A 12,603-nucleotide genomic window follows, 5' to 3' on the forward strand; every position below is an offset into this window, starting at 1 on the left:
GGAGGTAGCCACACACACACACACACGCACGCGCACCGGCGGGACGGAGCGTGGAGGTCTGTCCGGCCAGCGGCGTTCCTAATACCAGCGTTCCTAATACCAGCGTTCCTAATACCAGCGTTCCTAATGCCAGCGTTCCTAATACCAGCGTTCCTAATGCCAGCGTTCCTAATGCCAGCGTTCCTAATGCCAGCGTTCCTAATACCAGTGTTCCTAATGCCAGCGTTCCTAATACCAGCATTCCTAATGCCAGCCTTCCTAATGCCAGCGTTCCTAATGCCAGCGTTCGTAATACCAGCGTTCCTAATGCCAGCGTTCCTAATACCAGCGTTCCTAATACCAGCGTTCCTAATGCCAGCGTTCCTAATGCCAGCGTTCCTAATGCCAGCGTTCCTAATGCCAGCGTTGCTTTGTTTTACATTTGTTTTACATCCTTTGTTTTACGTTCCTAATGCCAGCGTTCCTAATACCAGCGTTCCTAATACCAGCGTTCCTAATGCCAGCGTTCCTAATACCAGCGTTCCTAATACCAGCGTTCCCTAATGCAAGCGTTCCTAATACCAGTGTTCCTAATGCCAGCGTTCCTAATGCCAGCGTTCCTAATGCCAGCCTTCCTAATGCCAGCGTTCCTAATGCCAGCGTTCCTAATGCCAGCGTTCCTAATACCAGCGTTCCTAATGCCAGCGTTCCTAATGCCAGCGTTCCTAATGCCAGCGTTGCTTTGTTTTACATTTGTTTTACATCCTTTGTTTTACGTTCCTAATGCCAGCGTTCCTAATGCCAGCGTTCCTAATACCAGCGTTCCTAATGCCAGCGTTCCTAATACCAGCGTTCCTAATGCCAGCGTTCCTAATGCCAGCGTTCCTAATGCCAGCGTTCCTAATGCCAGCGTTCCTAATGCCAGCGTTCCTAATACCATGAAAGTGGATCTACTGATATCCCTGTATTTAGTCATTCCTTGCTCATCCTCACACTTATGTTCCATACTCCCTACACTGTTCCTACTCCCTAAAGTGTCCCCTACTCCCTAGAGGGTTCCCTACTCCCTAAAGTATCCCCTACTCCCTAAAGTATCCCCTACTCCCTACACTGTTTCCTACTCCCTAAAGTATCCCTACTCCCTAAAGTATCCCCTACTCCCTACACTGTTTCCTACTCCCTAAAGTATCCCCTACTCCCTAAAGGGTTCCCTACTCCCTACACTGTTTCCTACTCCCTAAAGTGTTCCCTGCTCCCTAAAGTATCCCCTACTCCCTACACTATTTCCTACTCCCTACACTGTCCCCTACTCCCTAAAGTATCCCCTACTCCCTAAAGTGTTGTATGAATGTATAAATACATGTATTAATGCCTTCATACGTGTATTAATGCCTTCATACGTGTATTAATGCCTTCATACGTGTTTAATATGTAAGTCAAAGATAATTGACGCCTCCCTCCACCTCCTCTCTCTCCACCTCCTCTCTCTCCACCTCCTCTCTCTCCACCTCCTCTCTCTCCACCTCTCTCTCCACCTCCTCTCTCTCCACCTCCTCTCTCTCCACCTCCTCTCTCTCCACCTCCTCCACCTCCTCTCTCTCCACCTCCTCTCTCTCCACCTCCTCTCTCCACCTCCTCCACCTCCTCTCTCTCCACCTCCTCTCTCTCCACCTCCTCTCCTCCACCTCCTCTCTCCACCTCCTCTCTCTCCACCTCCTCTCTCCACCTCCTCTCTCCACCTCCTCTCTCCACCTCCTCTCTCCACCTCCTCCACCTCCTCTCTCTCCACCTCCTCTCTCCACCTCCTCCACCTCCTCTCTCTCCACCTCCTCTCCCTCCACCTCCTCTCTCCACCTCCTCTCTCTCCCTACTCTCTCCACCTCCTCTCTCTCCACCTCCTCTCTCCCCTCCTCTCTCCACCTCCTCTCTCTCCACCTCCTCTCCCTCCACCTCCTCTCTCCACCTCCTCTCTCCACCTCCTCCACCTCCTCCACCTCCTCTCTCTCCACCTCCTCTCTCACCTCTCCACCTCCTCTCTCTCCACCTCCTCTCTCTCCCCCTCCTCTCTCTCCACCTCCTCTCCCTCCACCTCCTCTCTCCACCTCCTCTCTCGCACCTCCCTCTCTCTCCACTCCTCTCCACCTCCTCTCTCTCCACCTCCTCTCTCTCCACCTCCTCTCTCTCTACCTCCTCTCTCTACCTCTCTCTCACCTCCTCTCCTCCACCTCCTCTCTCTCCACCTCCTCTCTCTCCACCTCCTCTCTCTCCACCCTCTCTCCACCTCTCTCCACCTCCTCTCTCTCCACCCTCCTCTCTTCCACCTCCTCGCCCTCCACCTCCCTCTCTCCACCCTCCTCTCTCTCCCCTCCCTTCTCTCTCCCCACCTGCTCTCTCTCCACCTCCTCTCCCTCCACCTCCTCTCTCTCACCACCTCCTCTCTCTCCCCTCTCTCTCCACCTCCTCTCCTCTCCCCACCACTCCTCTCCACCTCCCTCTCTCTCCACCTCCTCTCTCTCCACCCATCCTCTCTCTCCACCTGCTCCTCTCTCCACCTCCGTCTCTCCTCTCCACCTCCTCCTCTCCACCTCCTCTCTCTCCCCTCTCCTCTCTCCACCTCCTCCTCTTCTCTCCACCTCCTCTCTCTCCACCTCCTCTCTCTCCACCTCCTCTCCTCTCCACCGTCCTCTCTCACCTCCTCTCTCTCACCTCCTCTCTCTCCACCTCCACCTCCTCCACCCTCCTCTCTCCACCTCCTCTCCTCTCCTCTCCTCCTCTCTCCACCTCTCTCCACCGTCCTCTCTCCATCCACTCCTCTCTCTCCACTCCTCCTCTCTCCACCTCCTCCACCTCCTCTCTCTCCACCTCCTCTCTCTCCACCTCCTCTCTCTCCACCTCCTCTCTCTCCACCTCCTCTCTCTCCACCTCCTCCTCTCCTCTCTCTCCAGCCTCCTCTCTCTCCACCTCCTCTCTCTCCACCTCCTCTCTCTCCACCATCCTCTCTCTCCACCTCCTCTCTCTCTCACCTCCTCTCTCTCCACCTCCTCTCTCCTCCACCTCCTCTCTCTCACACCTCCTCTCTCTCACCTCCTCTCTCTCCACCTCCTCTCTCTCCACCTCCCTCTCTCCACCTCCTCTCTCTCCACCTCCTCTCTCTCCACCTCCTCTCTCTCCACCTCCTCTCTCCACCTCCTCTCTCTCCACCTCCTCTCACCTCCTCTCTCTCCACCTCCTCTCTCTCCACCTCCTCTCTCTCCACCTCCTCTCTCTCCACCTCCTCTCTCTCCACCTCTCTCTCTCCACCTCCTCTCTCCACCTCCTCTCTCTCCACCTCCTCTCTCTCCACCTCCTCTCTCTCCACCTCCTCCTCTCTCCACCTCCTCTCTCTCCACCTCCTCTCCCTCTCCACCTCCTCTCTCTCCACCTCCTCTCCTCCACCTCCTCTCTCTCCACCTCCTCTCTCTCCACCTCCTCTCTCTCCACCTCCTCTCTCCACCTCCTCTCTCTCCACCTCCTCTCTCTCCACCTCCTCTCTCTCCACCTCCTCTCCCTCCACCTCCTCTCTCTCACCTCCTCTCTCTCCACCTCCTCTCTCTCCACCTCCTCTCTCTCCACCTCCTCTCTCTCCACCTCCTCTCTCTCCACCTCCTCCTCTCCACCTCCACCTCCTCCACCTCCTCTCTCCTCCACCTCCTCTCTCTCCACCTCCTCTCTCTCCACCTCCTCTCTCTCCACCTCCACCTCCTCCACCTCCTCCACCTCCTCTCTCCTCCACCTCCTCCACCCTCCTCTCCCTCCACCTCCTCCCTCCTCCACCTCCTCCACCTCCTCTCTCTCCACCTCCTCCTCTCTCCACCTCCCTCTCTCTCCTCCTCCTCTCTCTCTCCACCTCCACCTCCTCCCCTCCTCCACCTCCTCTCCCTCCACCTCCTCTCTCCTCCACCTCCTCCACCTCCTCTCTCTCCACCTCCTCTCTCTCCACCTCCTCTCCCTCCACCTCCTCTCTCTCCACCTCCTCTCTCTCCACCTCCTCTCTCTCCACCTCCTCTCTCTCCACCTCCTCTCTCCACCTCCTCTCTCTCCACCTCCTCTCTCTCCACCTCCTCTCTCTCCTCCTCCTCTCTCCACCTCCTCTCTCTCCACCTCCTCTCTCCACCTCCTCTCTCTCCACCTCCTCTCCCTCCACCTCCTCTCTCTCCACCTCCTCTCTCTCCACCTCCTCTCTCTCCACCTCCTCTCTCCACCTCCTCTCTCTCCACCTCCTCTACCTCCACCTCCTCTCTCTCCTCCTCTCTCTCCACCTCCTCTCTCTCCACCTCCTCTCTCTCCACCTCCTCTACCTCCACCTCCTCTCTCCACCTCCTCTCTCTCCTCCTCTCTCTCCACCTCCTCTCTCTCCACCTCCTCTCTCTCCACCTCCTCTCTCTCCACCACCTCTCTCTCCACCACCTCTCTCCACCTCCTCTCTCTCCACCACCTCTCTCTCCACCTCTCTCTGCTGCCACCTGCTGGCCCCGCGGCCAGCAGGTGGCAGCAGAGAGAGGTGTAGTAACAGTGGAATAGGTGTAGTACAGGTGTAGTTACACACACACACACACACACACACACACCTGTAACCCTAACACAAACACACCTGTAGTAACAGACACACACCTGTAGTAACACAAACACACCTGTAGTAACACACACATACACCTGTAGTAACACAAACACACCTGTAGTAACCCACAAACACACCTGTAACCCTTGCTCTCTCTCGCTCTCTCCCTCTCTCCCTCTCTCTCTCTCTCTCTCTCTCTCTCTCTCTCTCTCTCTCTCTCTCTCTCTCTCTCTCTCTCTCTCTCTCTCATATACATGGTGTGTCTATGTCTCTCTGCCCCCAGTAGAATCACTACTGTTATACTGACATCCTGACAGTAGGGTGCGCTGTTGGCCTGGGCTGCTGCTTCGGCACTCCTCTGGGAGTTGAGACGGCCTGTCTGTCCCTCCACCTCACAGCCGGGTGAGACAGCCTGTCTGTCCCCCAGCCTCACAGCTGGGTGAGACAGCCTGTCTGTCCCTCCATCTCACAGCCTGGTGAGACAGCCTGTCTGTCCCTCCATCTCACAGCCTGGTGAGACAGCCTGTCTGTCCCTCCATCTCACAGCCTGGTGAGACAAGCCTGTCTGTCCCCCAGCCTCACAGCCTGGTGAGACAGCCTGTCTGTCCCCCAGCCTCACAGCCAGGTAAGGCAGCGTGTGTCCCACCTGAAATTCTCTAATTTGTCACTAAAATTCACACTTTAATATTTAAATACAGTTTCACGTAAGCATGACATCAGCATGACCTCACCGTGACATCAGCGTGACATCAATATCACGTCAGCATGACATCACAGGGACATCCTCATGACATCATCATGACATCATTCCACCACAGGCGTTGAAGAGTTCCAGAGATAGAAACAGTATTCTCCAGTTTCCTGTCATGCTGTCATCTTAGGCCTGAGCTTCATCCTCATCATCCTCATCTTCTCTGGTGACTCACTCTCTCTCTCTCTCTCTCTCTCTCTCTCTCGCCCTTATCTAACCTCGCTCACCCACCTCCAATGACTCATCCAATGACTCATCCAACATTTCACTAACTCTCTCTCTCTTTCTTTCTTTCTTTCTTTCTTTCTTTCTTTCTTTCTTTCTTTCTTTCTTTCTTTCTTTCTTTCTTTCTTTCTTTCGAGACAATGTATCGCATCGCTCACACTACGCAATCTCAAAACCATTCCCGCTTGATAATAATCATCTTGATAATAATCGTCTTGATAATGATCGTCTTGATAATGATCATCTTGATAATGATCATCTTGATAATAATCATCTTGATAATAATCATCTTGATAATGATCATCTTGATAATGATCATCTTGATAATAATCATCTTGATAATAATCATCTTGATAATGATCATCTTGATAATGATCATCTTGATAATGATCATCTTGATAATGATCATCTTGATAATGATCATCTTGATAATGATCATGGACCTATCAGAGAAAGGACAGCGGATTAAAGAGTTGATTCATGTTCAGTAAAAGGAAGAAACTCGCACATGAGAACTGACCGGCGCCGTGCACTGAGACCTCCCGAATCAACATTTGTTTCACTACGACTCCTTTCAGCTGCCCACCCCTCCTTCTCCTGCAAGAAATAAACAAATAAAACGGCTAATAAAACGCTAGAGGTGGCGTTTTGAAAAGAGAAAACGTAAATTTTATTAGTACATGGTATAAAGATAATTATGAGCCTTTGATTGATATCCAGACTTTTTTTGCGGAGACACAATCCTGTTCCCCACTTGTATTGGAATGAACGGAGATATCTACTTCTGAGTCCCTTGAATCGAGGGACCCGTCCACAATCCGCTTAAACAACTGCAATACCAGGCTTGGCCGCTGAGCGCTGGTGGATTGAGGAAGTATGCACTGCTCCTGGGGGCCTGATAATAACATGGAACAAAAATAGTGGGCTATAAGCCACATTTCGGGGGCGATGGATTTAGTCTTTCAGTTGCGCAGGAGTACCCCGCATTGTCTGCGGCCGCTATGGACGTTCTTATGTGCCAAAAGACATTCTCGTCCCTGGCGTACTAGATAAACAAGTACAGATCTCGGCTGAGCAGCGTTGAGGAAAATCTCTGTCGCCGTGTACGGCATCAGCCCAAGAATGACCTTACTATGGTCGAAAAAGCAGGCCCATACTTTACATTAGTGTGAAAAGAAAAAAATACAAACGTAAATACTCTCAGTTCATTTGCATCTGATGCATGTTCTTGGCTTGAATTGGATTTTTTTTTGAGGAGGAGGAGGAGGTTTATCGTTTATGCGTCTTGTTCAGGCCTAGATCTATCTACAGGTGCACTGTTCCGTCATGTTTAAGTTCTTGTTAAAAATGAACTAGGCAACTTGTCATTTTTCCTTTGATAGAATAGTTTCTTATTTGATTCTTTTCCTTTCAGTTTGTATAAGTGTGGGAACATAAGATGAACAGGACAGGTATTGAAATCAAAAAAAAAAAAAAAAAAAAAGGGGGGTCGCCAGAAGTCACCAGGGAATTTTGGGGGGTCGCCAGGGGAAAAGTTTGAGGACCACTGGTGTAGGAGGAGGACAGGGCCGAGGACAGGCAGGTGGAGGTACCGGTTCACCCTGACCTCCACCTGCTCCTTGAGGACCTGTGTCTGGGGTCACGCTCAGTCTCTCTGATAAGACTGTCTGCTCAGTGGGCACATGGTTAACTCTCTGTTGTAATCCATTATCAGGTCCAACCCTTTCCCTGTTCACACATTGAAAAAGATTACAGATTAAAGGTTACAGTAAAATACAATGGCGATACTTATGCTGGAATATTCATCATAAACCTTTCGGGGCACTCTGGTTAGCCCTTAGCACTCTGGTTAGCCCTTAGCACTCTGGTTAGCATTAAGCACTCTGGTTAGCCCCTAGCACTCTGGTTTGCCCCTAGCACTCTGGTTAGCATTAAGCACTCTGGTTTGCCCCTAGCACTCTGGTTAGCCCCTAGCACTCTGGTTAGCATTAAGCACTCTGGTTAGCCCCTAGCACTCTGGTTAGCCCCTAGCACTCTGGTTAGCCCTTAGCACTCTGGTTAGCATTAAGCACTCTGGTTAGCCCCTAGCACTCTGGTTAGCCCTTAGCACTCTGGTTAGCCCCTAGCACTCTGGTTAGCCCTAAGCACTCTGGTTAGCCCTTAGCACTCTGGTTAGCATTAAGCACTCTGGTTAGCCCTTAGCACTCTGGTTAGCATTAAGCACTCTGGTTAGCCCCTAGCACTCTGGTTAGCCCCTAGCACTCTGGTTAGCATTAAGCACTCTGGTTAGCCCCTAGCACTCTGGTTAGCCCCTAGCACTCTGGTTAGCATTAAGCACTCTGATTAGCCCCTAGTACTCTGGTAAGCATTAAGCACTCTGGTTTACCCCTAGCACTCTGATTAGCCCTTAGCACTCCGGTTAGCATTAAGCACTTTGGTAAGCATTAAGCACTGTGGTTTGGGGATAGCGCTTAGCACTCTGGTTAGCATTACACATTCTGGTTGACCCTAGCACTCTGGTTAGCATTAAGCACTCTGGTTAGCGCCTAGCACTCTGATTAGCCCTTAGCACTCCGGTTAGCATTAAGCACTCTGGTAAGCATTAAGCACTGTGGTTTGGGGATAGCGCTTAGCACTCTGGTTAGCATTACACACTCTGGTTGACCCTAGCACTCTGGTTAGCATTAAGCACTCTGGTTAGCGCTTAGCACTCTGGTTAACATTAAGCACTCTGGTTTGTGGATAACGCTTAGCACTTTTGTTACGATTAGCACTCTGGTTAGCGATTTACTCCCTTAGCTCTTGTTAGCACTTAGCTCTCCGGTTAACGCCAAGCTCTCTGGTTGGCACTTAGCTCTCTGGTTAGCACTCTGATATCTTAAATTATTCTGTTGTTTTGCCCACCCCTGTCTGTGATGTAACATTTATCCAAACACACCCTCGCTTCAAAGATGACACATACACTCTCCCCCCGCATCTCCTACCCCCCCTCATCTCCTCCCCCCCTCATCTCCTCCTCCCTCTGCTCCTCTCCTATAGTGTCTCTCCTCTCCTTTCTCCACCGCTCTCTCCTCCCCCTCCGCTCTCTCCCCCCTCCTCCCCCACAGAGATAAACGGCAGAAGCAACAATCTGATATCGTATTTCCCGTCTGTCACTGCCTGTCTGTCTGTCTGTCTGTCTGAGAGACAGAGAGAGAGAGATCCTTTCTCTTATGAATATATATATAATATATAATATTTAACAGGGGTATGGAAGACTTCTGGAACTGCAATCAAAAGATTATTGAATTCACTTGCACTGAAAAGCAGAAAGTGGTCTTTATACAGAGCACCAAGCGGTCTTTATATAGAGCACCAAGCGGTCTTTATATAGAGCACCAAGCGGTCTTTATATAGAGCACCAAGCGATCTTTATATAGAGCACCAAGCGGTCTTTATATAGAGCACAAGCGGTCTTTATATAGAGCACCAAGTGGTCTTTATATAGAGCACCAAGCGGTCTTTATATAGAGCACCAAGCGGTCTTTATATAGAGCACCAAGCGGTCTCTATATATAGCACCAAGCGATCTTTATATAGAGCACCAAGCGGTCTTTATATAGAGCACCAAGTGGTCTTTATATAGAGCACCAAGCGGTCTTTATATAGAGCACCAAGCGGTCTTTATATAGAGCACCAAGCGGTCTTTATATAGAGCACCAAGCGGTCTTTATATAGAGCACCAAGCGGTCTTTATATAGAGCACCAAGCGGTCTTATATAGAGCACCAAGCGGTCTTTATATAGAGCACCAAGCGTACTCTATATAGAGCACCAAGCGGTCTTTATATAGAGCACCAAGCGGTCTTTATATAGAGCACCAAGCGGGTCTTTATATAGAGCACCAAGCGGTCTTTATGTAGAGCACCAAGCGGTCTTTATGTAGAGCACCAAGCGGTCTTTATATAGAGCACCAAGCGGTCTTTATATAGAGCACCAAGCGGTCTTTATTTAGAGCACCAAGTGGTCTTTATATAGAGCACCAAGTGGTCTTTATATAGAGCACCAAGCGGTCTTTATATAGAGCACCAAGCGGTCTTTATATAGAGCACCAAGCGGTCTTTATATAGAGCACCAAGCGGTCTTTATATAGAGCACCAAGCGGTCTTTATATAGAGCACCAAGCGTACTCTATATAGAGCACCAAGCGGTCTTTATATAGAGCACCAAGCGGTCTTTATGTAGAGCACCAAGCGGTCTTTATATAGAGCACCAAGCGTACTCTATATAGAGCACCAAGCGGTCTTTATATAGAGCACCAAGCGGGGCAAATAAAGAGATCTTCCTCAACCTATCTCCCACCCTCCCTCTCTTTTTCTGCACCTCTCTCCCCCTCCTTCCCTCCCTCCATCTCTCTCCCCCCCTCCCTCCCCCTCCATCCCTCTCTTCCCCTCCCTCCCTCCCTCGCTCCCCGTCCCTCCCTCCCTCCATCTCTCTCCCCCCCTCCCTCCCTCCCTCCCTCCTTCCACCTCTCTCCCCCTCCCTCCCTCCCCCCTGTGGGTGGCAGTGGAGGTCAACAAACCGATGGAGCTCCACCAGATCCCAAACCCATCCACCTCCTCTCCTTCCCCCTCCACCTCCTCCCCTCCTTCTCCTCCTCCTCCTCCACCTCCTCCTCCTGAACCTCCTCCCCTCCTCCTCCCCCTCCTCCTCCTTCTCCTCCTCCTGCTCCTTCTCCACCTCTTCCTCCTCCTCCTTCTCCTCCTCCTGCTCCTCCTCCCCCTCTTCCTCCTCTCCTCCTGCTCCTCCTCTTCCTCCTCCTCCTCCTGCTCCTCCTCCTCCTCCTCTTCCCCCTCCTCCTGCTCCTCATCCTCCTCCTCCTCTTCCTCCTCCTCCTCCTGCTCCTCCTCCTCCCCCTCTTCCTCCTCCTCCTCTCCTCCTCCTCCTCTCTGCCCCCCTCTGGTCTCAGCATCTCGAAGCTGGTGGGCGTGGTCGCCCTGCCGGAGGTGTGTGTGTGTGTGTGTGTGTGCGTGTGTGTGTGTGTGCATGTGCTATGACTGTGTGTGTGTTATCTGATGAAGACCGGTCCTGAATGAATAGCTCTGGAGTGATAATCATCGAATTCCTGTTAATCAGCAACCATCTCCTTTATCTGTCTCCTGTCTGTCTGTCCTTCTGCCTCTCTGCCTGTCTCTCTGCCCGTCTGCCTGTCTGTCTGTCCCTCTGCCTGGCTGTCTGTCTCTCTGGCTGCCTGCCTGTCTGTCTGTCTGTCCCTCTGCCCGTCTGCCTGCCTGTCTGTCTGAAAGGTGTTCTCTGTGATTTCAGAATCATTCTAACTCTTAACCTTCTAATCTCAGTGTGGCTTCTGCCTGTGTTCAGAATGTGCATTGATCTGGTTATCTTTAAGTACTAGGATCAGAGGGTTAGAGAGTGGGGTTAAGGTTAGAGAGTGGGGTTAGGGTTAGAGAGTGGGGTTAGGGTTAGAGAGTGGGGCTAGGGTTAGAGAGTGGGGTTAAGGTTAGAGAGTGGGGTTAGGGTTAGAGAGTGGGGCTAGGGTTAGAGAGTGGGGCTAGGGTTAGAGAGTGGGGCTAGGTTTAGAGAGTGAGGTTAGGGTTAGAGAGTGGGGTTAGGGTTAGAGAGTGGGGTTAGGGTTAGAGAGTGGGGTTAGGGTTAGAGAGTGGGGCTAGGGTTAGAGAGTGGGGTTAAGGTTAGAGAGTGGGGTTAGGGTTAGAGAGTGGGGTTAGGGTTAGAGAGTGGGGCTAGGGTTAGAGAGTGGGGTTAAGGTTAGAGAGTGGGGTTAGGGTTAGAGAGTGGGGCTAGGGTTAGAGAGTGGGGTTAGGGTTAGAGAGTCGGGCTAGGGTTAGAGAGTGGGGTTAGGGTTAGAGAGTGGGGTTAGGGTTAGAGAGTGGGGTTAGGGTTAGAGAGTGGGGCTAGGGTTAGAGAGTGGGGCTAGGGTTAGAGAGTGGGGCTAGGGTTAGAGAGTGGGGTTAGGGTTAGAGAGTGGGGTTAGGGTTAGAGAGTGGGGTTAGGGTTAGAGAGTTTGGCTAGGGTTAGAGAGTGGGGCTAGGGTTAGAGAGTGGGGTTAGGGTTAGAGAGTGGGGTTAGGGTTAGAGAGTGGGGCTAGGGTTAGAGAGTGGGGCTAGGGTTAGAGAGTGGGGTTAGGGTTAGAGAGTTTGGCTAGGGTTAGAGAGTGGGGCTAGGGTTAGAGAGTGGGGCTAGGGTTAGAGAGTGGGGCTAGGGTTAGAGAGTGGGGTTAGGGTTAGAGATGGGGGTTAGGGTTAGAGAGTGGGGTTAGGGTAAGAGAGTGGGGCTAGGGTTAGACAGTGGGGTTAGGGTTAGAGAGTGGGGTTAGGGTTAGAGAGTTTGGCTAGGGTTAGAGAGTGGGGCTAGGGTTAGAGAGTGGGGCTAGGGTTAGAGAGTGGGGCTAGGGTTAGAGAGTGGGGCTAGGGTTAGAGAGTGGGGTTAGGGTTAAAGAGTGGGGCTAGGGTTAGAGAGTGGGGTTAGGGTTAGAGAGTGGGGTTAGGGTTAGAGAGTGGGGCTAGGGTTAGACAGTGGGGTTAGGGTTAGAGAGTGGGGTTAGGGTTAGAGAGTGGGGCTAGGGTTAGAGAGTGGGGTTAGGGTTAGAGAGTGGGGCTAGGGTTAGAGAGTGGGGTTAGGGTTAGAGAGTGGGGGTTAGGGTTAGAGAGTGGGGTTAGGGTTAGAGAGTGGGGTTAGGGTTAGAGAGTGGGGCTAGGGTTAGAGAGTGGGGCTAGGGTTAGAGAGTGGGGTTAGGGTTAGAGAGTGGGGCTAGGGTTAGAGAGTGGGGTTAGGGTTAGAGAGTGGGGCTAGGGTTAGAGAGTGGGGCTAGGGTTAGAGAGTGGGGCTAGGGTTAGAGAGTGGGGCTAGGGTTAGAGAGTGGGGTTAGGGTTAGAGAGTGGGGTTAGGGTTAGAGAGTGGGGCTAGGGTTAGAGAGTGGGGTTAGGGTTAGAGAGTGGGGTTAGGGTTAGAGAGTGGGGTTAGGGTTAGAGAGTGGGGTTAGGGTTAGAGAGTGGGGTTAGGGTTAGAGAGTGGGGCTAGGGTTAGAGAGTGGGCTA

General features: G+C 51.9%; 1 protein-coding gene across 1 annotated transcript in view; it reads left to right on the plus strand.

The window, feature by feature from the left end:
- LOC130376139 (uncharacterized) overlaps window positions 1-12,603 on the plus strand; it is a 32,769-nt gene that overhangs the window by 4,867 nt on the left and 15,299 nt on the right. Inside the window, exon 7 of the mRNA XM_056583359.1 lies at window positions 4,863-4,978. Within this exon, the coding sequence (XP_056439334.1) occupies window positions 4,863-4,978 (116 nt within the window). The remainder of the gene's footprint in view (window positions 1-4,862; window positions 4,979-12,603) is intronic.

Source organism: Gadus chalcogrammus, chromosome 22 (genome assembly GCF_026213295.1).
Source record: "Gadus chalcogrammus isolate NIFS_2021 chromosome 22, NIFS_Gcha_1.0, whole genome shotgun sequence".
Taxonomy (NCBI): Eukaryota; Metazoa; Chordata; class Actinopteri; order Gadiformes; family Gadidae; genus Gadus; species Gadus chalcogrammus.